At 39.7% G+C, this 27,796-nt stretch overlaps 2 protein-coding genes, 1 long non-coding RNA gene and 1 other non-coding gene across 5 annotated transcripts in view; 1 reads left to right on the forward strand and 3 right to left on the reverse strand.

Moving 5' to 3' along the window:
• Positions 1 to 6,786: 6,786 nt before the first annotated feature.
• Positions 6,787 to 11,458, reverse strand: rpl19 (ribosomal protein L19). The gene is made up of 6 exons (XM_042394190.1): positions 11,356 to 11,458; positions 10,873 to 10,979; positions 8,844 to 8,966; positions 8,505 to 8,625; positions 7,595 to 7,705; positions 6,787 to 6,982 (listed from the first exon to the last, which is right to left on the reverse strand). Exons 1-6 carry the CDS (start codon positions 11,358 to 11,360, stop codon positions 6,859 to 6,861), a joined length of 591 nt encoding a protein of 196 aa, XP_042250124.1. The 5' UTR covers positions 11,361 to 11,458; the 3' UTR covers positions 6,787 to 6,858.
• Positions 11,459 to 14,987: 3,529 nt separating this feature from the next.
• Positions 14,988 to 16,688, reverse strand: LOC121884861. Its single transcript, XR_006092418.1, has 3 exons — positions 16,611 to 16,688; positions 15,664 to 15,697; positions 14,988 to 15,114 (listed from the first exon to the last, which is right to left on the reverse strand). It is a non-coding gene; the product is annotated as an uncharacterized LOC121884861 (long non-coding RNA).
• A 1,359-nt stretch (positions 16,689 to 18,047) lies between these two features.
• The window catches only part of cacnb1 (calcium channel, voltage-dependent, beta 1 subunit), a 30,607-nt gene continuing 20,858 nt past the window's right edge, over positions 18,048 to 27,796 (forward strand). Inside the window, exons 1-2 of one of the 2 annotated variants that reach the window (XM_042393557.1) lie at positions 18,048 to 18,251; positions 23,891 to 23,977. In XM_042393557.1, the coding sequence (XP_042249491.1) occupies positions 18,162 to 18,251; positions 23,891 to 23,977 (177 nt within the window). In that variant the 5' untranslated portion in view covers positions 18,048 to 18,161. The remainder of the gene's footprint in view (positions 18,252 to 23,890; positions 23,978 to 27,796) is intronic. The other variant, XM_042393558.1, reaches the window with a different exon arrangement.
• trnac-gca lies at positions 23,243 to 23,314 on the reverse strand. The gene has a single exon. It is a non-coding gene; the product is annotated as a tRNA-Cys (tRNA).

The following is a 27,796-nucleotide window of genomic DNA, read 5'->3' on the forward strand; positions in this document are numbered from 1 at the left end:
ACCAATGTGTTCCTCGTTTCTCAAACCAATGAGTGGCAGAGCAGGCAACGGGCACAGGCTTCCCATCCAATCATAGCAACTATTAATATCCCCCAAACTCTTACCTACAAGCACACAAGCCTCTTTTATTCCAATGTGAAACTTTGCCAGCCTTAACAACTACTCTCTGACAATAAAAGAGTGTTCCTCAGTTTGATAGGTGGGAGGGTGTTGGGGGCCAAGGAAGGGAAGTCTTCACCCAGCTGAGATGGGAACCTGGTTCTCACGCGGTAGCACTGCTGGCTGAAACAATGATGCAACGTAACAACCGGTGGAAATGACATGAGCAGAAAGCCTGAGGCAGCTAGACAGAGAAAGCAGAAGGCAGAGAGAGGTGGGTGAGTTGATGCCCAGGGGAGGCATAACTCATCCGTTGTTTGGCTTTCATTTGGGAGCTGTGAAGCCAGCTGTGATGGAAGGGGAATAAAAGCTTTGAGGAAATGTTAGAGTTATGGGGAATATATTGAGCGTATGGGGAGCATTTCTCAATAAATTCCCACAAACAGATGGCCACACCCAGTCGCCCTACATTTATCCCTCCTGATTTCGGTTTTGAGTGGAAAACTGCATGCTGAGCTCCTTCCCCTAAAGTCATAACGCCTTGTAACTCCATGCTGTGTAAGCTGAATTGTACCACAGCAGTCCCACCACCCCACACACAGAAAATCCATAACAACAGAGGCTTTGGAAAGTTTTTGTTTTGGCAGTCGTCAGGGTTTACAGTAACCTTGCCTCGTTGGGCTTGTTTGAGGTTGCTTTGCTGTGGCCAGACGAAAGACAGGGAATGATCAATAAAGAAGGTTTATGAAACTAATATCATCGTGCTAATAGTACCAATAGAAACAAAGGGTTGTTGAGGAAATATAAAGTTATACTTAACCTGCTTTTTACCTCAAACACACAGTCATGAAACGCCTCTCACAGGGGAAAGTGTGGATGGATTTAAATGTTTGATAGTCATATTCAATGTTTCCTTCTGTGCAGGTTTTTTTTTTTCTAGACCTGAGATAATCTCGTCCTGGACTGGAAACAAACATAAATGGCTCTTTACAGCACCGACGTTTCCTGGATGTATCTTGATCAGGAGAGAGATAACAACCTCAACCATGAGAGTGAGGACTCTGGGAGAATACACACACCCATGACCTTTCATGCGTCATGTGACACTAGCAGGAATGTGAAAAGAAATGTGGGAAGAACTGTTCTCTCCAGCATGGAAGCAATAAGAAGGCTGTGGGGCAAGAAAAGGGGAGCCACAGCCCCACTACTGTATAATGGAGAGGTATAGCAGCAAACACCTTGCTTCTCTGGCGCTCTGTTAAATCAAATATCCAGACCTCTCATCTGGTTTCCCCTCATTACAGGCCATCCTGCAGCCTCCCGCGCACTTTAGCTTATTACAGACAATGCCATTTCCATCCAAAGACTCCATAAGCTATTTAACCACATTATAGCCAAAGAAGTGATTTTTCAAGATGACATTCGTAATCTTGTAACACATGGATTTCTGACCCTTGTGCAGCTCTTGTGTGCCTCTAGAAAGCCCCCGGTCTGTTTTACTCAGCATGAATGAATCATGCTGTTATCTTCTTCTCAGTGATTGATGATTGCGTAATTGAGAGGTAACTTTTTCTCATGAATCTGCAGAGAGGAGGAGGATTCAGTGCAAAGCAAAACTTCTGCAATTCATACAAATTTTCTGCATATGTCAGCAGTTGATGTCTGCATAGTGCTGGGCAAGTGTGTGTTTATGTGTGTGCGGTCCAGGTATTCTTCATGTTGTGGGGCCGTAAATCTGTTGCAGGGACTTGCCTCCCTTAAGGGGACAAAAAGCAAGTCCCCTTAATGTAAATCATTAATTCTAGAGTGAAGACTTTAAAGTTAAGGTTAGTTTAGGGTTATGTACGTTAAGGTAAGGTTTAGGGTTAGGCATGTGGTGGTTAAGGTTAGGATAAGTTTCCAGGAAAGTAATGTAAGTCAATGTAATGTCCTCTGAAGTGATGGAAACACGACTCTGTGTTTGTGCCTGCATGTTTCCCACCTGACCCTCCCAGCTGCTGTTGACAGGAAGTCTGAGTACAGCATGCTTCATGGTGGCAGGCTATAAAGGAGAAGAAGTAGGGTAAAAGATTGCTGGGTGAAATGAGGTACTTCTCTAAAGACCCACGTGACATTATCACATGGCAGACAGATAGACAAAGGTCCCATTGTCACTCAAACAGCACCTAATAAATCTCTTTACCTTGTCCTTCTCACACCTCCCTCAGCAATGATGAAGCTGCTGCTGCTGCTCTGCTTCGTCTGCAACCAGTAATTCCCTTGAATAAAGCACACAAAAAAGCTGAGGATGTTTACCGAGCTTGCCTCCATACCGGAACTACATCCTTTAATGATGGGTTTCCCCTAAATGCACGTAGAACTTCCTGTTAAACTGATGTCTTTTTGTTTAAGATGGTTAGTTTTTATCATATCAGGACAAAAAAAAGGACAGATAATATGCAGCAGGTGACAAAACTGACACTTCTTGTCATTGTTAACTGTCTATTTTTCTGGTCCTACTAGGTCAGGCTGGATAAACATTTATTTTCACATTTGTCTGACTCTGACCTGTGATAACTTGATAAGCAGAAACTCCAGTGCCAAAATGTTACACAGGCATCATGACCATTTTGAGAAACGTGACAGATTGGATCGCTATCTCTGTCTCTATTAGAGAGGGTGTGACTTTCTGTAAATGAGTAGTGACTGATGCAGATAAGAGGATGTAATGTATTTAGGGCGGATGTACCGCATACAGTATGATACTGGATGATAGACCTGTACAAAGGCTGAGGAATAAACAGATGAATATAAGGTGACAACTTTGCATTTTTAAAGATGCATTTCCCCATGCAATCAAAAGATCAAAAATGTAAATCAGATAATAAATACCACCATCTTCCGCAATGCGGCCTTCTCACCACAAGCACGGAAACAAGCAGGGCCAAAAAAACCCTTTGACATGTCTGTCTTAGTGAAAATGTTAGTTTTACACGAACTTCCTACACAGGAAGTAGGATTGTGAGCTCAGATTACCCAGTGGTAAAATAGGGGGTCCTTTAATGGTAAAAGGTTGGGAACCACTGTGCCAGAATATCCTAATCCCCCCCTTTATGCTGTACATCCAACAGGCCACAGAATCTTTTAAACTAAACTTAAACTTTTAAACTAACTATGTAAACTTCTAAACTGTATGAGCCTCAATCTTAAGTCTTCTGGCATTATTTGAGACAGTTTTGTGCATTTTAACTCCTGTTTCCAGGAGATCTAATCATGAGCTGTGGGACTTAATTTCACAGCCGCCTGATGGAATAATTTCATGGGCTTTCTCCAGCTGTGAGCCCTTTAATTGTCACCACCTTCCACTCCACTTGCAACGGCTGTGACTGGTGAATGGCTCTATAGGGAGGTGTGATGGAAGAGGAGGGCCTGAGGGGGGCAGTAATGGGGTCATGTGGTCGAGGAACAGCTGATCCCCGTGCATTCCACGGCTGCTTAGCATGAGGCCTGGTTACCCTCATGCCTGTTGGAAATGTTACCACTCTGTGTATCTCATAAGCACTCACACACAACCAAAACACGGAACTGAGCAGTGATGTCAACACAGAAATACAGACATGGTGAACCAAAACCACACCACATACTGCTGCAGGTATCAGGCATACATATGTACAATCACTTAGAGGGGCACATGAATTATTTACATATCCTGTTATTGCTATAATGGACATGAGAGACCCCCTCCCCCCATTCCAAAGTATTATAAATCAATCCTTAATAGCTTGAATGGAGCAGATAGCTTGTGTGTAACAATGAGAAAATACTTTTGTATCCCTTCGTTTCAGTTTATACATCAACACATGTCAAGGCACCTCAGGATTATTTGACTCTCTAGATAACAGGAAGTAAAATGTCCTTTCCTAACACTGTGTGATAACAAGTTATGTCCTTTCCTAACACTGCGTGATGACAAGTTTGACAGATCAGCTGCCAACCAGTACTTATCTCAATTACATTTGCATACAGCCGTTGCATAAACAGAAAGTTCCTGCCAGTCAAACCACTTGAAGGTTTCAAACAGGAACAAACAGCAAAAAAAAACCACACGCCTTGAAACCAGATGACAGGTGGATTAACATTTCTGACAGTTTCTCTTCCTGGAAATGAATGTACAATTAACAGTCACTGCACGCGGTATAAGTAAAATATGTCATCATCATCACTTAAAAATCTGGTCCCAACAAGTTAAAGATGCCATTGTTGTCAAATACAAAACTCACTGTTATTCTAAATCTATATCACAAGAAAGGTTTTACACATTTGTTTAACAGTATTGTCCAACACTCAGTGGTGGAAATTAACTAAGTACATTTACTCGAGTGTTGTATTTTAACAACTTTACTTTTTTGGTAACATTTAATGCAACTTTATACTTCTGCTCCACTACATTTTGAGGTCAAATATTGTACTTTTTACTCCACTGCAATTATTTGAATGCAATAGTTATTAGTTACATTGCATCAGACTATTACAACAAAATGTAATCAACTGATAAATACTGATTTGTTATACAAATTGTAATTTCTTAAGCTGCAACATCAAAGTTATGCACACATCAATGCATCAAAAATTATAATAATAATAATATAATATGCATTATTATCAATGGGCTCTTGTGCATGATGAGTGCTATTACTTTTACAGTAGTATTTTTAGAACTGCGTACTTCTTTCACCACTGCCACGAGCCAGGATATCCGTTGTAATTATATCAAACCGTCTGATGTCTCATTCCAGCTACAGCCACTAGGTGGCAACAAACCTTAATTAAACCTTAAAATATTTTTTTAAAAAGGACATTTATCTTGTATGCCTCAGAATTATTTACAGATTTAACATTTCAATAAAAAATAGTTTTAAAAAACTAAACTATCCTAGCTCTGGATCAGGGACAAGAGTCATTATAGGTCATACACAGTGACCACACAGAAAGTTAATAGAAGGATTAGCATTCCTCAGAGAGTAGGTAATAAAATTAATCATAACTGGATTGAAATCAGAGTTCTGTAGAAATCTTGTATGGTCAGATGGAAAACTTCCTGGGGGGCGGTGGGGACAAGATTAAGCAATACAAAGACTGCTTTCAAACTAAATTTAATATTACAAATGACACAAATTGCAAGATATTTTCATTCTAAAACCACAACTGACAAACATCTTTCCTGTTCTATCAAATGTTTGCATATTAATCATCTGTTCCAACTCCAGAAACATAAAACATTCCCATATCTGAGGGAACTATTCACCTCAGCTTGTTTTTTACCTTCTAACAAATCCTCTGCCAGGAACACTTTTCACCGTTTATAAAATATGCTGCTGAAATTTTCCATTTTATCCAGAACTACAAGATATTTTTCAATCATGAGCTCTGTACCAGTATATTTTATACATTTTACAGTAAAATTGTGTGACAATATGCATTCAATGCCATATTTCAGAAGTGGAACAGTGGTGCGTCAGTACAGTATGATGGTGCAGTATCACTCTCAGCCTGTATGGAAAGTGTTTGTTTTCTTTTGTTGTATCTGATTTCTCATGAGGATTGTTCTGCTGGCAGCTAAATAGCTGTTAAGATTTCATCTGTATGACTTGTTGACTCTTGAAATTGCTTTACTACATGCTGATTAATACCTCTTGGTTGCATGTTGCTGCTTCAAACACATTTCTATCTTCTTGTCCGTGTTCAAAACTTAAAAGTTTTAGCTTTTTTTCCACAACTTTCAATCACATCAAGCACTCTTGATCTGCAGATAAAGCTAGTTAAGTGATCCATGAGTAAATGTTTTAAGTGGTTCATCATGTAAATCCAACAACATCTGCACTCATTTCTCTTCTTCGGCAGGAATTTGATTTACTGTTCTGCCTCCTTCTGCTGTTAGAAAAAAACAAAAAAAGCTTTTCACGTCTTTGCAGCCAGACCACAGCGGGGGTGTAGCTGGGAATGCCAATAAATCTGAGCAGTTGTTTTTAATAAAATAAATGGACTTTCTCCACCCTTTAAATGTCACCTATCACTGCCACAGACTGCAGCAGTGTCATAAAGTAATTTATTAGATATTTCTTTGTCAGCATGTATTTCAGAACAGTCAAAACATCCCTGACTGTCTCAATCATCACGTTATACTCCAGGTTTAATATGGAAATTTGAATTTTTATATGTAAAGCAGGTTTTATTAGTAGAACTTGGCATTTCTTGGCCGATGCTTCATATTTTCTCAGTAGCTGTCTTCAAAAGATTTAGTCTTTAAAAACCCAGACTAGTTCAGACCTTCTTGATCTTTGACAAATCTCCAGTGTTCTCCTGCAGACTCAGAAAGTTTCCACTCATGTTCAACTTGGCGGTCAGATATTTTTCATTACTCGAGGTTACTGAGGCCGAAACTGTTCTTCTGATCTCACTACAGATGGAATACATTTTAACCAGAGTGGTAATAACACACAAAAAAAACCCCATACTGTCAGTAACTGACATTCACCACAACACGTACTACACAATGTACTCATGAATAATGGATAACTGCATTAGTTTGACAAATAGTAAGAAAGAGACAGCCCAGACAGATTTGTGATGACTGGAGTCAGTAGCCCACCAGCTTTTTACTCCAAATTACTGTTTTGCACTATGGAAGAAAGTACAGGACACCATCGCTGTCTTTATGTACACTTTTATTGTCAGCACTTGACTGGTGGCAGAGTCAGGCAGCGTGGAGCGAGAGCCAGATTACTTCTTGGTCTCCTCCTCCTTGGACAGGTTCTTGATGATCTCCTCCTTCTTGGCCTGGAGACGCTCCTCTCTGCGCTTGCGGGCCTCCTTTGTCTTGGAACGACGAGCCTCGGCCTGATCACTGTGGGAAGGACGGAGAGAAGAGCGTGTTCATATCCAGACAGACTGTATGTAATTATAACCGTCTCTCCCACCTCTGCTGCAACTTTAAATATGAGTCATTTCATATGCAATTAAGTTCCCACTGATGACTACGGATGAAAAATATGCTTTTGGCTAACTGCTGCATTTACGGCAATGTTTATTAATGCTGTCCCTGTTAAATAAACAAATTAATAAATAAAAATAAAACCACTTTGAGAGTAAATCTGATATATGTGAACTCATTTTAAGTCTTATGTTGGTTCCATTCATTCAGTTAGTTAGTTTTTAGTGGACCCCGGGCGACCCTAAACCCAGTTGACAAAGCTCAACTATTATCTGCCACACAAGTCAACACTGTGGAGAATTTAAATGACTGTTTTTCCTCTAAATAGTGTGAAAAGGACTTTAGTCTGAATCCCTGAAAGTCTTTCATTTCACACACAATTAAGTGCAGAGCAAAATAAGACCACTGCCCCGAGAGAGAGAGAGAGAGAGAGAGAGTATCTAAATGCAACATTTCCTCACAACAAGTACGGAATACAAACTGCCTTTCAACAAAACAACAAATTAAGTTTGGGTGGAGACTTACGCCAGGAGCTTCTTGCGAGCCTTGTCTGCCTTCAGCTTGTGAATGTGCTCCATAAGAATGCGCTTGTTCTTGAACACGTTACCCTTGGCCCTCAGGTAAAGGCTGTGGTACCTACGAGAGAGTAAGGAAGGAAAAGGAATTAAGAAAAAGACCAGAATACACAAACTGAAGGCAACTGATCTTTCAGGTATGTTTGTGTATAATACCAGCGCTGTCAACAAGTTTCCTTGAGCTCGATTTAAGATTTGGAAAAAAACTTCAGCGATTTGGTTTGTGTAAAATAAATCCAGTGCCACAAACTGGAAATTAATGCAACACTTTAAAAACTGTACACCAGACATTAGACTGTGGGTCTGTGAGGCCTAAAATGTGTTCACATCATATGGGCTGGATGTTTGAGATGGAAAAGATTCCCATGTTAATAACTTGTGAGCTTTCACGTCATCAAGACGGCAGTGTGATTATAGAGCTGATCATGTGAAGATTTGACAACACTATATCCCTTAAACTTGGGTTAAATTACACTGATGTTGGTCTCTGGATGATTGTGAGGCGTCCATATTTATCCGGTTCTCAGGCATTATCACAAGCCAAGTCGGATATATATCGGAGCTTTCAGAAAAATCCTTTTTCAAGTCGTTATTACACCTTGGATGTTTGACTGAACACTATTTACAAGTCGGAAACCTGTAATTACTATAATTCTGATACGACATGAACGCAGCATGACATCACCACCAGATGACCAGCTATACTGAATAAAAGGCTCAAGTTGATGATAATTCTGAAGCCATCAGCAGCCCTGGAAAAATGACCTCCGCATTTTGATTGAAAAAAAACACTTTTGGTGCAGAGAGACTGACTTCATCAATAGAAGGAGCAACAACAGACGAAGATTTCATGAACCTACATGTGCCTGTCGATCTTCTTGGACTCCCTGTAGCGACGGAGCAGACGACGCAGGATCCTCATGCGGCGCATCCAGGTCAGCTTCTCTGGCATACGGGCGTTGGCTGTACCCTTTCTCTTACCTGAACACAGGGATTAGAAATGTATGTCAACTTCACTGCACTGATTGAACCAGGTGGTAAGATATCCAACTTGTCTTTCCACAAGACTGGTTACTAAATAATTTAAAGCCGTTTCAAACAGATGGCTTCCTTAGTTTTCCTTGTTCATTTGAGCTAGTTTGGCAGGTAATATTTTAAATAGATTATATTATAATTCATAAATGTGAGTTTCAACATACCGACACCCATGTGTCTTCCCTTGCGGCGTGCCAGCGTGTTCTTGCGGCAGCGGGCCCTGGAGTGGACCGTAACAGGTTTGCGAATGATAAGACCATCCTTCACCAGTTTACGGATCTGCTGGCCTGAAGACGAAAAGAAGGAAAAAAAGACAAGTGAGCTACAGAGATGCAATAATACAAAGGTTCCACTGGTGTCGGGCATAAAATATTTACCCAAAACTTGAGAGAAACAAATAGCAGTGTGAATGTGATTATCAGACAAGTAGCAACATTCATAGTTAATTTCATTCAGCTACAATAACAATAACCAAGTAAGTTCAGAAATTGTTTGCATTGCATAAAAATGAACCACACTTACACCATCTTACAGCGGCTGGTGGGTTTAGAAAAGTTCTACAGATCTTATTTTACAATGAAGTATAATGTTGAGAGGTTACTCTATTTTATCTCTATTTTTCAACTGTGGGTTTGTCTTATTTTTCTTTTATCTGGTGTATGTCACTTAATACAACTAAACGAACCGAATCTTTTCAAATTCACACCTTATCCAAAAAGTTTCACCTATTTAACACCTGCAAATGCTTTCATGGTTGACATTAAAGCGGAGCACTGTTGATTTTACACAAGACGACTGGTCTAACGGTCACTAGGAGTACCAATACTCCTCCGTCTGGGACAATAGTTTTATCATTTCTGCTATGACTCTGCAGGAACTTTCTAGAGATATCTCAGCTTGGCCTTGAGACTACAAATTTTAACATCTGTTAAAAATTGATATGAAGTTTGAAAGAAGTGGGTGATAAGCAGGCATTGAAGGTCTAATAAAAGACACTCAAACTGCATTAGGGACATAACAGGACTCTGTATTTTAGGATAGGATACCCACAGGCTGCATTCAGACCTAAACCTGCTGTGCGGCACTATGGTGCAGGGGTCTGTGGTGGTAAGGGTTTGTTGTTTGAGGTACCAGTGAGACAATGAAATATGATCCAGAAAGTCAAGTTGGAGTTACAGATTAATTGCATTTAAGGACTTCATAAGCCAAAACACTGCAAAGTGGTCTTTATACTCTCAGACAGGATTTTACAACTCTGGAAAGGTGTCACAGTGGGAAATGTTGTGTTTTTCATTGCGACGATTGTAAGGTCGAATACGGCGTTCACGTTACAAAGTAATCCACCCTGAATTTGCATTACATGCGTGTGACTGGCCAACGCAGTACCTTGCCAGATAACATCAGGTTGCTTTGTGGAAAAAGTTGAGCCCGGTTCACCTTTTTACTAGATGACTGCTGTGGTTTTTTTTGCTGAGCACTATGCCCCCCACCCAACCCCGCAGCATAAACGCACTGCCCCCATTCAAATGAATAGGCTGCCATTTTTCATGCATTGCTGAATTTGGTCTGAATGCAGCCTCCTAATAAGTCATCTGTTGCTTCAGTGTTGACCATGCAATACTAAACTATTGGAAGACACCTATCAGACTCACAATGCACGTTAAAGCTTCAAAAGAGAACTTTTGGGGCTGCAACTAAAGATGATTTACATTATCAGTTTATCTATCAGTTATTTTCTCAACTAGTTGTTTGGTTTCCCAGAGCCCAAGCTGATGTCCTCAAATGTCTTGTTTTATCCTGACTAACAGTCCACAACCAAAAGATATTCAGTTTCCTGTCATAAAAGACTAACAAACCAGAAAATTTTCACATTTGAGAAGCTGGACTAGAATTTTGGACTTTTTTTCCTTCAAAAATATAATTAAAACGATTAAACGATTATCAAAATAGCTGGCAACTAGTAAATTAATCGTTGCAGCTTTAACTGATCATAATTTCTTCCTTAACCATCCTGTATTTGATGGGACAACGTAAGTGTAACACGCCGGCGTACGTTGTTAGATAATTGTGGTGGTGCCGGAGAGCTTTTACGCTCGGAGGCAGAAGCCAGAGATCTACACATCATTATCTCAGCAAAGGTTTTAGCGCTACTACTGATTAACAAACTACTTGCGGACTTGTTTCTATACTTACGGGAGTTGGCGTTAGCGATCTCATTGGTCTCGTTAGGATCCAGCCAGACCTTCTTCTTGCCGCAGCGCAGGACGCTGGAGGCCAGCCTCTTTTGGAGCCTGAGCATGCTGCAGGACACACACACAACATCCAGTCAGACACTTAACTTGTGGACATTTATCTCCTTAAGGTGTATTTAACTCTATGTCACATAACTAGTACATTTTTAATGGAATTTAACAGAGTATCATCAGCCAAGTGTCCGTTAGCCGCGCAGCTAACGTTTAACGGCTAGCCGGGTTGACAACATGGCCTCTCCTTCTGCTACATCGTGTTACACAGAGCAACGTAAAAATGTGGGATTTTCATTTTGGAAGGACTTTTAAACTTAATGTATCGATAGACAGGAATCTCAGATGTCTTAATATAGTGATGTGAGGTTAACAAGTGTGCATTTTAACAGTTAAATCAAGACTTTTAGTTTCCCATGGACAGCGGTCCTACCTCATGGCTGCTACTTCAATAGAAAAAGGAAGGATTCAGAGACGAACCGGAAGCTACCATTATAGAGGAGAGTCCATCTTTAGTCCTGAAACAGCTCGGTGGTAGCTTGGGCCACACCAGATATTATTAATGCCTTAAATATTTCTCTGTAACTATAATAGTGCTTATTGAAGACTAAACTGATAGAAAATTTATGCTTACAAACGCAGTCTTGAGTTTAAGTTAAAGTCGCTGAACCCCCCTTTGTAAAATAATGGTACTGACCAGTGTTGTTGCAATGCATTCTGGGTGACGTAGTAGTTAGATGCAGTCTACTGTTGTACCACATGAGGGCAGTGCTGAGACCAAGATAATGTATTTATATCTTTATATAGAGTCACAGAATCAGATTTATTCGCCGAGTAGAAAGTACAAGGAATTCAATGTAGTAGAAAAGCAATAAACATGAAGATTAAACAATAAACATAAACACAAACAGTGTAAGAAAGAGACACTTAACAGTGTAAGAAAGTGTAGTGGGGGTGTACTATGTGCCTGCATATTGACATGATAAAAACTGTGTGTACAAAAAAGCAGAATATAAATAGAAATATGAAAACCAATATAGATATAAATATAGATTTGAGCGTAAATACACTTTGTGTAATAATAGGATATATATGTAAAGTTCACAATTTTTAATAAAAAAATCTATATAGATCTTCATAGTGCAAAACAGACAAATATACATATACAGTATACACAATATGAATTAGGATGAGATATGGAGGTGAAGTGAGGTTAGTATCTTTACAGACTTTTAGTGACCTTATTAAAGATGACTATTGCCTGGGGAAAGAAGCTGTTTGGAAGAGGGGCAGGCAGGGGTGAGAGGGGTCAGATATGATTTTACCCACTCTCTTTCTGACCCTGGAGCTGTAAATGTCTGTGAAGGAGGGGAATGCAAGTCCGCTGATCCTCTCTGCACACCACGCCACACGCTGCAGTCTGTGTTGCGTGGTGTGCAGAGTGCGATGATGATGTCTATGTTCACATGTACATTTTTAGGAATATTTATGTTATTTTGCATTTTACATATGCATATTGTACATTGGTACCTTTAAGCATTCAAAACCTTCAAATCAATCTTTTCCTACAAAAAAGGCTTCACATTATAATAAACAGATCAATTAAAAAGAACAGGGAAACTGAAAATTGTACAATATGGTCAATATAAAATTCAACAAAAAACATAGCTCACATAACAAAGTTGCCTATTATTATTTCAGTGTTCTTTTTTGTCTGTTTTCTCACTTAAATAAGTAGTCTGGTTAAATATAGCTATAGTGAGTCTATTAAGGGCGTGAAAGACAGCCTCATAAATAATTACCAGTACAAAGATTAACATTAACAAATCCAACAGAGCCGATGTGAGAAATATGCAGCTCCAAGAGAGTCAAAACCTTTTTGTCCATGAAGAACATATCAGAGAAATGCTATTTCAAGCTTTCAAGTGACTGCTATTAAAAACAAAGCATGAATACAGGGAGCAGTTTAGTGAGTGGCTATTTATGAAGACACTTATAAAAATAGACAACTGGTACTTTACCATTTGACTGGCTACTTATTAAGCTTGCCACTGTTGCATCCTCGACTCTGCGGCAGCAGCCTGTCACCATGGCAACGCTGCACGCTCACAGTGTGGGTGCACGAGGAGCGCTTGTGTGACATCTTCACCTCAGGTAACGCAGAATACCAAAAAGAAATCACTCAAAATAGCAGATCATGAGCTGCAGCTCTCTGCTCCATGTCCCTTTAGGATGAGCTGGGGGCTTTAAAGGGTCCTTAATGTTTATGGTCAAGAATGTCTTTTGTGATCCTTGACTATACTTTACTAAAACATTAAAAAAATATATTTAACACCATATGGTTTGGTGATTTGTCTGAAACTAACAAGACTAAGATGCTCTGTGAGGCTGAACAGTGGTGCTTTGAGCTAAATGCAGGTATAATGTTTACAATACAACAAAGTATACAAGAGAGGCAGATGAGACTGTTATTACTTTTATAAACCAAAGTTTTGACCTGATGATGGCACTAGATGAAAGGTTAGGGGATAAACTTTCTCACATGGGGACAATGAATATCTGTATCAAATTTCACAGCAATCCATCCAATAGTTTTTATGGTTTTTCATGAAAATGAGTCAGTAGAATAGATTATCTGGAAACGTACAGTACCAGTCAAAAGTTTGGACACTCATTCAAGGAAATGGGGAAGGTGTGTCCAAACTTTGGACTAGTACCGTAGATGTTGAGATATTTCACAGAGTAAGCGAAAAGTTTGACCAGGAGCTAAAGGAAAAGTCAGAGGATCACCAAAGTCATTACAATTTATCTTCCAGGAAACTTTAATATCTGCAGAAAATTTCATAGCAATCCGTCCAAAAGGGGTCGAGATATTTCAGTCTGGACCAAAGTGGTGGACCGACCAACCGTCAGGCTGATATTGCCATCTCTAGAGCAGGATGTTTCTCCTCCACGTTGTGAGAAATGTGGAGGAGAAAAATGTGCAAACAGCATTAAAGTTTGGCTGAGTTTTTGTCATTGTGCAGACCAAAGAATTGTCCTCCAACAACAGATTTTAAACAGGAGACTACAGTCAAAAATATTCAGATTCAAGTCAGAATAGTGACCAAAACCAATCATTTCCATTTGAGATTAATCTCAGAACTGATCACTAAATAAATGCATGAAGGCATGTTACGCTGCAGGTGCTTGGAGCCATAAAACGTTGGCATTTTTCTACATTTCTGCTGAATTCACAATAAATCTGACTTTGTATGAATTGTGTTACACTTTCATCTTTAAGCTCTTCAAATCAGCCATTCCACACATGCAATTGCATTAATTTGTTACTGTAGTAATGTAATAATTTCATAATTTCCATACATTGAACACATTTTCATATTTGAACAAGGCTTGAAAATAAATTGAATAAATGTAGTTTTTCGTTTCTTCTCTGATTGTTGTTTAAGAGTTGAACTCGTGCCGTTACCCAAAGCTCAAACCAACTGAGTCTGGTTTAATTTATGTTAGAAATCAACAGCTAAAACATACAGTAGATGTGTGAATTTATAAGATATTAAGGCATGTTTTTATATAATGTTGATGTGTATATTTATTTCTCTTATGAATATTCTGAAACTTAGGTATTCTACTGTTGCATCCACTGCAAGAAGCTGCAAAGAAGAGCATCAGATAAATGCCAAAGATGTTAATGTAAACTGAAGATAGCCACAGTTGACTCATTGTCCATCCACTCAGTTAACCTTGAGCTACAGTACAAAGATGAAAAACAAGATCCAGCTGAGGACAACCTGCTCTCTTGCTGCACATTCAGTTTTTCTTAGTGGAAGATGTCGACTAGCTGATGCAGGAGAGTCACGGAGACTAATATCCAGGATGAAGAGGTTGATAAAAGTAATGCAGTAAGAAATGGTTCAGGAAGTTTTCCATGTCATGATTCAACTGACATCAATCGTGAGGTACACTGTGCTGTGTTTCTGTTTCCCTGCTTGCTTTTTTTTTTTTTTTTTTTTTTTTTATAACCATCAAGGTTTCCACCTACTATGATACCCATCTCACCGGAAGTATGAGCTGCAGCCACAGAGGATCATCTTGTGGGCGTTCGATCACAACGTCACACAGAGTTCCCTCCAGAAGAAGTTCGTCACAGACAGCAACAAGCGAGGAGATCATTTTCCTCTACGGGTGACTCCTGTGAGAGGCGGAGGTGGATAAATATTCCCCTTGGTTTTTGAGGTTTACTAATCAATCAGTATGACATCTTCTGTACTGTGGGAACTCAGTATTTTTTCTGTCACAGACACATTTTAATACTTATCTTCAGCAGAAAATCACAAACCGTCAAAGCAGTTTTTAGTTTAAAGCAGAAACTAGTGTAAACCATGATGACAATTGTCTACACACATACATTTAAAGGCCCAGAATACATTTTTAACCATATAAATGTGATATACTGTATATTCACAATTCAGGAGTATCAGTAGTAGATTAAAAAAAAACATTGTGTCTCTCATCTCATCATGACTCATAGAGAGAGGTTTTATACTAACATTACAGACCTTTTACAGCGCTTTAAGCAAAAACTTAAAGCTGCACTAATCAATATGTTATATTAAAAAATGGATCAAATTACTATGTGTAATGTGAAATGTATTTCTTGTACTAACAAACCCACAAAGAAGAATTATCACCTGACTCTAGTGCCTTTCAGATATTTCTTACTGTTTTGGTTTAAACTTACCGTCAGCTTGGCTTTCAGTCACTGGAGGCGGCAGCTGGTTTTCAGCATAAAAAAAAATAACTCAGATAAACCCACTGTACCTTATCTGTCCAGTAATAAACAACAGATGGACAAAGTTATCAGCTAGCTATCTGAAGAGAGTGTTACATCTAACAGCTGAAGACATTTTTCTCAGGGATTGACGGAGACCAAAACAGACCTAAAATAATGAATGGATATTAGACTTTATTGGAAATATAAGTCCAAATGACTGCTAATGTTGCTCTGTGTCTGCTGAATGTGTAAATCTGCAACTGATTGCTTACAAGTTTGCCGTAACGACTTAAAAAGGTGATAATATGTTGTCTTTATAGTTCGTTCCACTGCCCACAAGTGGTCCAAAAAGTGATTTTATGCAGGTTTAAACAACTAACTTTAGTTGTTATGTCATGAGGCTACAACATTCTTGCTACATTTTGGTTTTTGGTGCCTATAACCGCTGTATATATATATATATACTATTCTATTTATATCTGTTTCTTTAATCTGCTAAGTAACCATTCTTGCCAAATTCATCAATTCAATTATGATAATGTAATCTAATAATCAGGAAGCAACATTTATTTTCCCACTGACAAGTGGAGTCTTAAAGCTTCAGACTATAAATGCTCATAATCCCCGACATGTTCTTCAACCCCATAAACCTCTGAGACCCCTGAAACACCCATCCTCCTAGGTCAACACTGGATCACTTATAGAACAGGGTCCCTTGGGCTGGTAGGGTTTTGCTCAAGGCCACATCAGAATGAACCTCCTCTTCTTCAAATCATAGAGACTCCAGATACTGAGCCTCCTTGCTGCTGCAACAAACCACTTGTAAAATTGAGCTATTCTCAGCCCCATTACGGCCCCTCCAGGACCTGTGGATCCCAGCGAGGGGACCACTGGTTCGGCCTGTCCACACTCACAGCCTCCATCGCCTCTGTTGTTCTCTCATCAATCGATAAGTGAAGGTGGGGTCTGTTCAGTGGGGCGTGGACCTCGGCTCCCAGCTGGAGTCTGTCGAGCGCACACAGGAGAGAGAAACGGCGTCAAGGCAGACAGCAGAAGACAGATCAATACCGGTAGTTGGACAAATCTGCCTTCAAATTAAGAGCTTATTTGTCACCACAGTTTCTGCAGATATTACTGTTACTAATTCTGACATATTTTTGGGGAGTTTTTCCTCATCGATAGATTGTAAAGCTACCTTTACAAAGCAAATTTGTGATTTGTGATATTGGGATATATAAAATGAAAATGGACTTGACTTGATTACTGCTTGTACTGTCTAATACCAAAGAATTGAAAGCAGTCGTAGAGTGGTACTAAATTAAAATGATTACTATGAATAAGCTAGACAATATATATACTTGCTTCTACATATTAGGTCCCACATTATATATATTGTTATATTATATTATTGTTAGACTAGAACAGTATGTATTATATAGAAAGCAGAAAAACTAGAGTGATACAAGATATCACTACTCATATCAATACTCCCAGTTAGGGTCGGGAAATGTATGTAGGGTGACAAATTAAAGGACAAACCTGAATAAATGAGTGTAGAAATATGACGAATGCAGATGCTTCCACACAGGTGCACTGCATGGTACAATCAAACAATTAACATCATGCATAAAAATGCTGAGAAGGCCCAGTTGATTCTGATTTTGTATCAAGATGGCAAGAGGAAAAGATCTAAGTGACTTTGAAACTGTGGGAAAGACATCAGTATGTTGTGGTCTATAGTGCACATTAGGTGACCGTCATGCTCGTCAGGGGACTGAAGAGTGACTGCCAAGGTGCTTTGAAACTGTCCCGGCAGCATGTGGCAGCCCAACACCTTACTAAGACACTTTATGTTGATTTTTTCATTTAATTTGTTACTCGTCTGTATGTGCATATCATCTCCACAGTGGCCTAATACACTCCTAAGTATATTAAGCCATCAGGGCAACATTGCAAATCAATTAGTAGGACTTTCCATATTAATATTTTATATTATTTTTGGCTTAATGTGATCAATGTGATGAAATACCTTGATTTGTTTGGTTTTTAATTTCTCCAGAAAGTGTCATTTACTATCTATCAACACACAAAATTAGCCTACATATAATTAGCAGTTTCTTAATTATCATGAATTTCAAACAAGTCACACATCTTTCTCTTAATTTGGACTCTTAACTTTTTAAAGGTTTTTTTTATTTTGAAAGCAGTAACCGGATATTCTGTTGTGTCATCCTGCTGACTTGACACTAGTGTAAAAACCTGGTGCGCCAGTGTGTAACGCTATAGGCTGAGAGGGAGGCAGCTGTTGCCATTATTTTACCAGCCAGCTCAGATACATCAGCGGCTCCAACCTCCCTTTAAAAAAAAAAAAGGAAAAAAAGAAAAAAAAAAGATGAGTCTGTGGACACCATCATAAGAAAAAAAAAAAATACGACACTGAAAATAGATTTTGAAAAGTTAAATCAATGGTACAGAAAAGTAGTATGTCCAGGACGCCTTCGACCTCAACCCAGGAGATCCAAATGGACATGTTCGACCATCATCCTCACACACAGGTAAGACTACGGAACAGAAACGGAAGGAAACCAGATATTACTGACAGTAAAATGGAAAAGCCTCTTCAGAGATAAGCATTTATCTATATTAAAAAAGGCGGTTTGATAACAGTGAAGCTGTTTGACTTCGGGGGATTAACAGGTTGTTCGGCAATTAAGTGGCTTAATTTGCTTTCGGGAGTCTTAAAATGATGTTTCTGTGCTGTGCGATGCGCTGGTTTAAGATCGAAATTTCATCCAATTTATGATTATGAGAGGTAGAAAACACGGGAGGATAGATTATAGTTTTTTCTTCCTTTTGAGTTTGATTTATAATTTCATCCTCGGCCTGTGTGTAGCCGGTAATTGGGTTGTAATAAGTCGTCTGCGTGTATACACTATGTGAGGATATGATGTAAGGCTTGTTTTTTTATGCTGCTGCCCATTGGATTCTTTAGGAAACCACGCCTTTGTTCAACTAATGAGTAATTACCAAAATGGGTTATTACGTTAAATGTTGATCTGCCCAGTTGGAGGAGAGTTTGAGTTTTATTTGGAAAAAAAAAATGAAGTGAATTTTAAGTTTTAAAACCTAACAGAACAGTAATAAAAGTAATCAGTTTATCTTTTGGATATTGATGTTTTAAGTCTTACATATGACATCAGATCTGTTTCTCCTTCAAAAAAAGACACAACTTGGTGATTTTTTTTTCCTTTTCATTTACAATCCTATCCTTTCAACTTTCCATGGTGTCACTCTTTTTTTTTTACAGCCACAAATACAGGCTGTTTTAGGAAGTGGCATGATATTGTGGGCATGTTTAGTCATAACAGTTTCTATGGATGATGATGAATAAAAAAAAAAAAAAAAAAAATTAAAAATGATGAGAATATCTAGAACAAACACACCCACGCTGAGCTCAGTCATTGTCTCTCTGGAGAGGGAAAAAAAAAAACACCTCACCACAGACAACCAGCGCTTCAAACCATGCCAAGTCCTGCTCTCTCCTCTTTACTCCCACTCCTCCCAGCTCCTTCTCATCTCTCTCTTCCCCCTCAGCTCTCTCCATATTCTTTCTCAATCCACTTTCCACGCTTTTGATTGTCCCGCTATCTTCATCCTGCTCTCGCCATCTCACCTCTTCCTGTCTGTTTTTAGCAACCAGGTCTTTATCTGCTGCGTGAAACAGATGGATGGACCCCCTTCTTGTGCCAGGCGGCGGGGGAATGATGTGTGTGTGTGTGTGTGTGTGTGTGTGTGTGTGTGGCACCTTCTGATCAATTGGATATAAAGTTCATGCCGACCTGCAGCGGGTCACATTGGTATATGTATTTATAACTCAGGGAACTGCTTTTCTAATATCCTGAAGGAGACAGTCTGAGTTTTTCACCCAGACAGCAACAAACCAAATAAGAAATTAACCGTGGGGCGAGAACTGATCCACAGTCAGCGCCTGGGGGTCACTTATAGATTAAAGATAGTGTCCGTTGATCAACCATCAGATTGTGAGCAGAATAATGTATGGAGCGTTCTGGCTGGAGTAGTGTAATGTGGTTTACATTTCACAGTTGTGATATTGTGCATCCCGCCACCCGCCACCCTGCCTGCTCCCTGCCCTCCAGTTTAAAGCCCCCTGCTCACACACACACACACACACACACACACACACACACACACACACACACACACGCACAACACCCTCTTTAATTATACACTTAATCTGGGAAGATGTTTACCAACAGGAAGCCTCCCCTCCCTACTTCCTCTGGCATTTCCCTGCCCTTTACTGACAGGAACCCGCCCCATCATGACTCTGATCATGAAGACCCTTCCAAACACACACGAAAACATACAAACACACACACACACACACACACCTGTACCCATGCATTTCATGTTAAATTTAACCCTAGACTTGTGACAACAGAGCATAAATTTGCTTCTGGATGAAACACGGGTTTTATATTCGTTTTTTTGGCCATCATCTCAATCTGTTATGAAAAGATTTTATTCACCAGTTTAATTGCTTAGATATCAGCAACATCTCCAGCAGAGCGACCAGGCAGATTATCTAACAGGTTGTAAACAAATCCACAGTGTCACCATGTTATCTAAATGACTTACTTGCCAACAAAAACAAACTATCCGATGTTAACATTCAAGTTTTGCTGATCCTTCCTTGTTAAACTTTGGCTGAACGTCCTTCATTTTACACGGATGTGGACAATAACTTACAATAACAATAACAAAGATAATTCATCTTTGATTTAACTGCCAAATGATGGCGATGGACTGTGGTTGTGTTTCTATTCTTCTTAGTTGTCATCTTAGAGATTAAGCTTGTCAGTAAGATCTCATTTCTGTATCTGGATATCTGATCTGGATCAAGAAAAACACACGTCACAGTAACGCCGTTGTAAATGCAGCAGAATGGATTGCAATCGGATCAGTCAGAACACATCTGGAGATGTTGGATTGTGATCGGACCTCAGCCAGGTGTAAACAACATCAGTGGCTACATTCTCAAAAAGAAGATCCACCCTCCTCTTCCTGCTATCTCACGCAAGCCCGACATCACATGTAAACATGTCTCTTGATCCAGAACGTGTTTGCTCGCCAGCCCTGCCCATCTAACAGGCATCCGATCTCAATGCGGGCAGAATTAAGATAGCGAGAACACTTATTAATACCAGGAGTTAATTCAAAAGCCCATGATAAACCATGAAAAGCTTGAACTGGACCAGAGACGACAATGGAAATAAGTGCAGGACTTTAATTGTTTTATCCTTGACAAAGTCTGATATGTTGTGCTTTTTACATGAAAACGTTGTCAGTAAACCAAACCAAACAACTGCAAACAGAAAACAGTTATTCTCATTATTGATTAATCCGCTGATTATTTTCTTGATTAACCAATTAGTCGCTTGGTCTATAAAACATCAGAAAACTGTGATAAATGTCCATCCCAGTTTCCCAGACTCCAAAGTGATATCTTTAAATGTCTTGTTTTGTCCGACCAACAGTGCAAAATTTAGTTTACTATCATGTAAGACCAAGAAAAGCAGCAGATTCTCACGTTTAAGAAGCTATAACCATCGAATGTTTGGCATTTTTGCTTGAAAAATGACTGAAATTATTAATCTTCTGTCCATCGACTGACTCATTAATCGTTGCAGTGCAAAATGTCAGATCTCATTATCTACGTATCCAGATACAGATCGCATGTTAATACCAGGTTAAAACAGGGTCTAAAATGTTACAAGAGATGTTACGTCTTCTAGTATTTCTCTACATAATCTTCATGTTTTCACCAGCTCACACAGCATTTTCTAAATATTCATAACCTTTCCAGTCAGTGTAGGTGAACAGATTTGCCAACAGTGATGTAATCGGTTGCATCTAAGCTCCAAGTACAGTTTCCAATCCTCATTTTTTTTCTCATGTATCATCACCTAAAGTTAAACTGTAAAAGCTAGTGAATATTCTAGCATATGTTCGTAACACAGGAATTTTATGATTGAACTGTTAACTTGTCGGGTGTATCATAGTTGTTGTGTAGCATCCTGCTGTGTATTCACTCTATCCCATCAGTATCAGTAAATCAAGCATGGCACACAACAGGCTAGATGCATTATTTTTTTGCACTACAGGAGGTTTAAATGAATTCAAATAAATTCCTTAGCTCCTTTATTTAGAGATGTATTTTTCCTTTTTATCCGTTAACACTGGAAACCTCTCGGCCACAGTGTGTTTTTGTGGTTGCACCAGTTGGCGCTGGTGTAACAGGTCATGTTTGTTTAAAGGCAGGCAGGACTGCGTCATACATCTGAGAGCCTCGGTCCGCCCTGTTGTACATGATGTGACGGTGATAACAAAATAGAGGAGGGATTACTGCTGACGGGTAGCTAACCTGTCGCTAGATCTCTCCTGCTGAAAAGTCACTAGATATACAGATGTTGTATTTAGACAGCAGCTGATCGGTTAGGTTTAATGTTTACATAGGTATACGTGTGTGTAAACGTGAACAGTTGTGGACAAAGCTAATTGTTGCTCACAGTGTGTGTGAAAAACCAGTTCAGAGAGGTAATATAAGTTGCCCTGTGATGAGTATAGAGATTCATACTGAATACTGAACATATTACTTTCCAAAGCATACCACAAAAGCAGAGTTTTTTATTTTTGAGTATCAGTATTAGGGCTGGGTATCATCTTTAATGTTTTTGATATTAGAGGAAATACAATACTTTAGGTTGGTTATAGATAATAACACTTTTTCGGTAGTTTTCGATGCTCGGACTGGCAATAAGGTTCAGTACTCAGCCCTAATCTGTATAATATGAAGCTTGCAGGCTTAAATAATGTTTAAAAAGTAAATATTTTAGTAAGTAATCCATCAAATTGAACATATATGGCTCTAAGTTATAATACATTATTGATGTGTGGTCATCTATTTGATGTACAGATAGACAAATAGAGAGTCTTGAGTAATGGGAGGTTCTGATATCTAATATTTCAGAACAGACTACTGAAGAGAAGCACAAACTATTAGTCAGTCAAACAGAAGATAAACAGTGAGATAGTATGAATATGCTATATTTTTTTTACTTGTAAAACTGTGTGACAACTGGCTCTAAAATCTCTGATATTTGAGCCTCCAATCAGCACATGAACACAACAGTGCTTATCAAATCAATGTGGACATTTAACTCCATTATCAGGTTACTGTAACATAGTTTTGACAGAAATTAAAGTGACATCATTCTCGCTGTTTTGGAGAAGCTATCTCAAGCGACTTTCAAGTCAGTTGATTTACAAACCGTTTTGAAAAGAAAAGAGAAAAGCGGATGTCTGGGAGGAAGAAACGGCACATTAAGATGTTGAAAAAAAACCAGTTGTTTGGTCAGGAGTCACATTAGGAACTGGTGATCTGTTGTAAACAAGATGAAGTGCAGCTCTTGAACTTTCACTGTTACAGCTAGTCCTGCTGAAACATGAGATGTGACATAAAAGCAGGGGGCATCCGGATTTGAACCGGAGACCTCTTGATCTGCAGTCAAATGCTCTACCACTGAGCTATACCCCCTGTGGTCAACCACATCCAGGAGCATGAGCACACAGGTGTGTGTTGGCTCGTAGAAATACTGCTGTGTTTATTTCTAAGCATTATCTCAACCAGCAGTTCTCTTTTTACACGCTGCAAGAACAACACAGACAGTCTCCTGATTGCCAACAAATGTGATTAGTCGGCATTGTGTAACCATGGCAATGTGGGCAGGGTGGGTTCATAATGTAATGTGTGGCCCAACCCGGATAGGCCATTTGCCAGAGGTCTGCCAATCAGATTACAGGGTCCCAGTTTGCGACAGAACATGAAAAATGACAAGTAATGAAGGCTGCTCATGGACACACGGGGCACATTTTCTCTGGACGACTTCCTCCCCAGTCTGGGACTCGTGCTGCTTTATCGCTGGCTCTATCTAACCGGCTGATCATATTTAGAAGCTTTTACGAATGCTATGCCAAATGTTAATGACTGTCATGCTCCCCCTAGAAACAAGGTTTTCTAAGAAATATGTCAAGATAAGTTATTTTGGAGCCACACAATTAAACTTTTTTTTTTTTTTTCTGTTTTTCTGCCGTCCAACTTCTCTGTTCCCAGGGAAAGTATGCCAAGAGGAAGAGCCGATTTAAGCGTTCAGACGGAAGCACCTCCTCTGACACCACCTCGAACAGCTTTGTCCGACAGGTAACGTTTCACACTTAATCCTTCCTCCAGACTGCTAATCCAGGTGCTAGACTTGATCTCAACTTTCCCCTCATCTTATTTCATCATCATTCGATGAAGTTTAATGGAGAGAGAAGTAAGAACTTTTAATGATGGGAATTCAGCAGCTCATCTGCAACATTTACATCCTTCATCCTCATTTATTTTATCTCATATACAGTCATAGCTACATTTTTACATATTAGTGGAATTGTTGTTGCAGCATTATGTTTTTTTTAGAGTTTGGTCCATAACTTATAACAGGGTACATCTCAGAACATTTTTTTGCAAACTTGCTGATGGTCTGAACATCCAGTTTTACTTTTATGAGCCAAAAATGAAGGTGATAACAATCATATAGCATTACAGAAAAAAGTTTCCCAAAACGTATCCTGATTATTGTACCTTTTAACTTTTAAATCAGTTTCAAACACTCTGTAATCCTGGAGGTTTATCCCCATTGAGTTTTTCCACATTATTTGCCTCATGACAAGTGCTGACAGTAAAAATCTCCAGCGAGAATCTGCAGCAGAGACAGACAGAAGGATATATGAAATCAATGTGACGTGACCACTTCCACACTCACCTCCAAGGGTAAATAAATACATGATTATGAAAAGAACCAGGTTTATTACTTAAACAAAGTCTAATGTATGCACACAAGAGGGTGAGAGAAGAGAAATAATCACTGTCAAATTTATATGGAAATTTCTGGCATCTATGATATGAGGAAAATTGATCTTACTGCATACTTTAACGGGATTCCGTTTCCGCTGTTTTCACTATCTGCTGTATCATATTTTTTCCGCTTTCCAGTAACTGTGAAAACCAAAACCTGTTATTTACTTGTCTTAAAACACGGTACGTCTTTATCTCTTCACCTGAGTGTGTCACAGCAACTCGCATAATGTACTGTATCTCACACATTGAAATGGCTTTGATAACATCAGTAAAACCTCTGTGACTACAGCTTCATTGTCACAGAGCTGGAGATGAGAGACATCTCCCTTCAACAGAGATTCCTCCAGGGCTCTGACGGTGATTATCAGTCCCCAGGTGTTAGACCACCTCCACCTATCACTTGCCACCCCGACCCCACCCGGGTCTGTACATGTAGATGCATTGATTGGCTCTGTCAGAAGGAGCGTGTAAAACCTGTCAGTCCTCCAGCTGCAGAGATTTTCCTGCTAAGAATGGTTCAAGAAGCCTCCCCTCGATATTTCCTCTCCTCCGAGGTTTAGGAGGCGGGGTTAAGGCATCACATGCTCGCGAGCTGCACAGCAGTCCTTGTCTGGACATGACATTTCTCAAAGCCACCCCGTGTCACGGCTAACTGAGTCCCCCCTTTTCCGTCTGACCTCTTCATTGGTGAGAGGAAATGATTTGCCCCGTGCCGAATGACATTTGCCTGTTCAGTGCCGGTGATGCTTTAGGAAAAAAAAAAAAAAAAAGAAAAGAAAAAAAAAATCCCATCGCTGTTGGTGAACACAGGGAGCTGAACCCTCCTGTGGTTTTTAAAGGTTAGCTGCATCCTCGCTTGCACACATCTTCACCCTTCCCACTGCCTCGTCCTTCATTAACTCTGGTGTGGTGGAGGACCATGTGCGCCGGGCCTGCAGGTTAAACAGGATTCATAATCGCTCACACTGTATGAGGAACTCATTACCCAGAAGTAAGGATGATTTAACGCTTCCTGACTTGAATCTCCTCCCTTGTCTCATGCTATTGCACAGCGTTTCACTCATCAAGGCTTGCAATAGAGGTAGCAGGGATTTTAAACAGACTGAATACCTCACATAATCCAAAAATTGATTTAGCAACTCAGCCGTTTAATATATGGAGCACCTATGAGTGTTTCTGCACATGCACACGATTCCTGAATCCATGTTAAGATTGAAAAAAAAAAAGGTTTTAATTACAGAAAAAGAGGCTTACAGGCGCCCTATAGGTTTTTGCACATATGGCCTATTTTTGACTCCCCCCTGAACAACTCAAAGCAGAGCCCTGTATAGGCTTTACAGTCTCACACACACCTACGCAAGTGCACACACACTCAACGCACACACACACACACACGCACACACAAATACACGAGAGCCACAATCAGCCAACGGTGGAGCTGGCTGGTACACTCGGCCTGGTTTCCATGGCAACCGGGCCACTGAATCTCCCTCTGTGTGCAGGCACAGTGGGATGGAGAGACGAAGGAGAGGATGTTTAGATGTGTGCGTGTGTGTTGGGGGGGGGGGGGGGGGGGGGGGGGGGGGGGGGGGGTGAAGGGAGGGTTGCAGCCTACGTGTTTGTGCAGTGTTGTTGGTTTGTGTGTCGAGTTCAACAAAAACACACTCCGTCTTCAGGTGTGCAAAGAAGGGCAGAGACTGTCTGCTGAAAAGGCAACATGTCTGCTGTCGTTATTTGAAAATCCACATCTGTGTTGTCGGATATTAAAATAGCAATGTTTAAAAAGGTAATCTGTTGTGTCTTATAACACTGTAGCATTAAAATAAACATAAAATCAGAGGGGCTGTCGTGATGAACACATAACAGATATGTCCTAGTTCAGTGGTTCACAAAGGAGGGTCCTTTAGAGGACCTGAAGGCTATGCTGAACCTGCTCCTCTCCACATGAGATGGTCTCAGATTAGACTCTAGACTGGTATAGACCAAAACTAATTGTGCGTTCAAATCCTCCTCCTTTATTATCAACAAGTTCTTGAATACCAGTAAAAATGTTCCAAGAAATCCAAGTCTATAGTACAAGACATTTCTCTTCAACACATCCCCAACACACAGGCTACTGGATGAGTGGGGAGTAGCTAATATTAAAGCTAATATTAAATATATTCAATATATTCAGGCTGCACACTGTTTATGTTAATGCTCAGCTGCTGTCATTTAGACTCAGCTGCAGATTTTTCATTTAGTCCAGTTCATGTAACATATGTATAAATCACTGTTAGTCACCATTTCCTGGTAATTGTGATATTTTAAAAACCTTTATTTAACCAAGTGAGTCCAATTCAGGATTGAAACCTCTTTTGCAAAGGAGAGCTGCATAAAAATAATGGATAAAACAACACTAAAAGCTATAATAATGCTAAAATATGGCTAAAAGTAAGCAAAGAATAGAGAAAAATAACAATGGAGTAATTTACCATATAGTTTATGGACATCTTCTGCTAGAAATATCAGATTCGTCCATTTAAATTCCTTTTGCAGACACTAAGTGGCCAGAGCAGAAAACATGAAGGCTTCTTTCCCATCTCTGTCTGTACAGTAGAGACAGACTGCAGATATATATGTCTTGTTATCTGGGAAAATGACTGCAAAAGTGAACTCTGTGGAAAATGATGTGTTTTCACATTCGAGGATCGTTTGAGTGGTCATAATAAAAGACTCTGAATTCAAATAAGGATCTGGAAGAATCTTTGAAACACAGTCAGCCTTGTTGGCCCTTTATGACATGAACGGTCTAGAAATGTGGAGGATAGAGCCTCTAAATTGGGAAACTGCCTCTCATCTCATTTTAATTTAAGATAAGATGTAAATGAAAATCAATTAAAGCCTGTTAAAAAAATTTTAAAAAGCGGGTTTAATTGTTTTTACAGTCAGTCTCTGATTCCTATACTTTTTCCCATTGCTCTGTAGTCAAGATCTCGTCTTGGCCTGGTTGCCATATGTGAAAGGTTTAGAAGGTTCAGTGGCTGTAGAGAGACCAGCAGTCCTCCTGTCCGTCCTGACATATGAATCCCAGCAGAGCGCCAGTTGCTGCTGTGTCTGGCTGCACGAGGGCAGAGCCGA

This window comes from Thunnus maccoyii, chromosome 18, assembly GCF_910596095.1.
Source record: "Thunnus maccoyii chromosome 18, fThuMac1.1, whole genome shotgun sequence".
Taxonomy (NCBI): Eukaryota; Metazoa; Chordata; class Actinopteri; order Scombriformes; family Scombridae; genus Thunnus; species Thunnus maccoyii.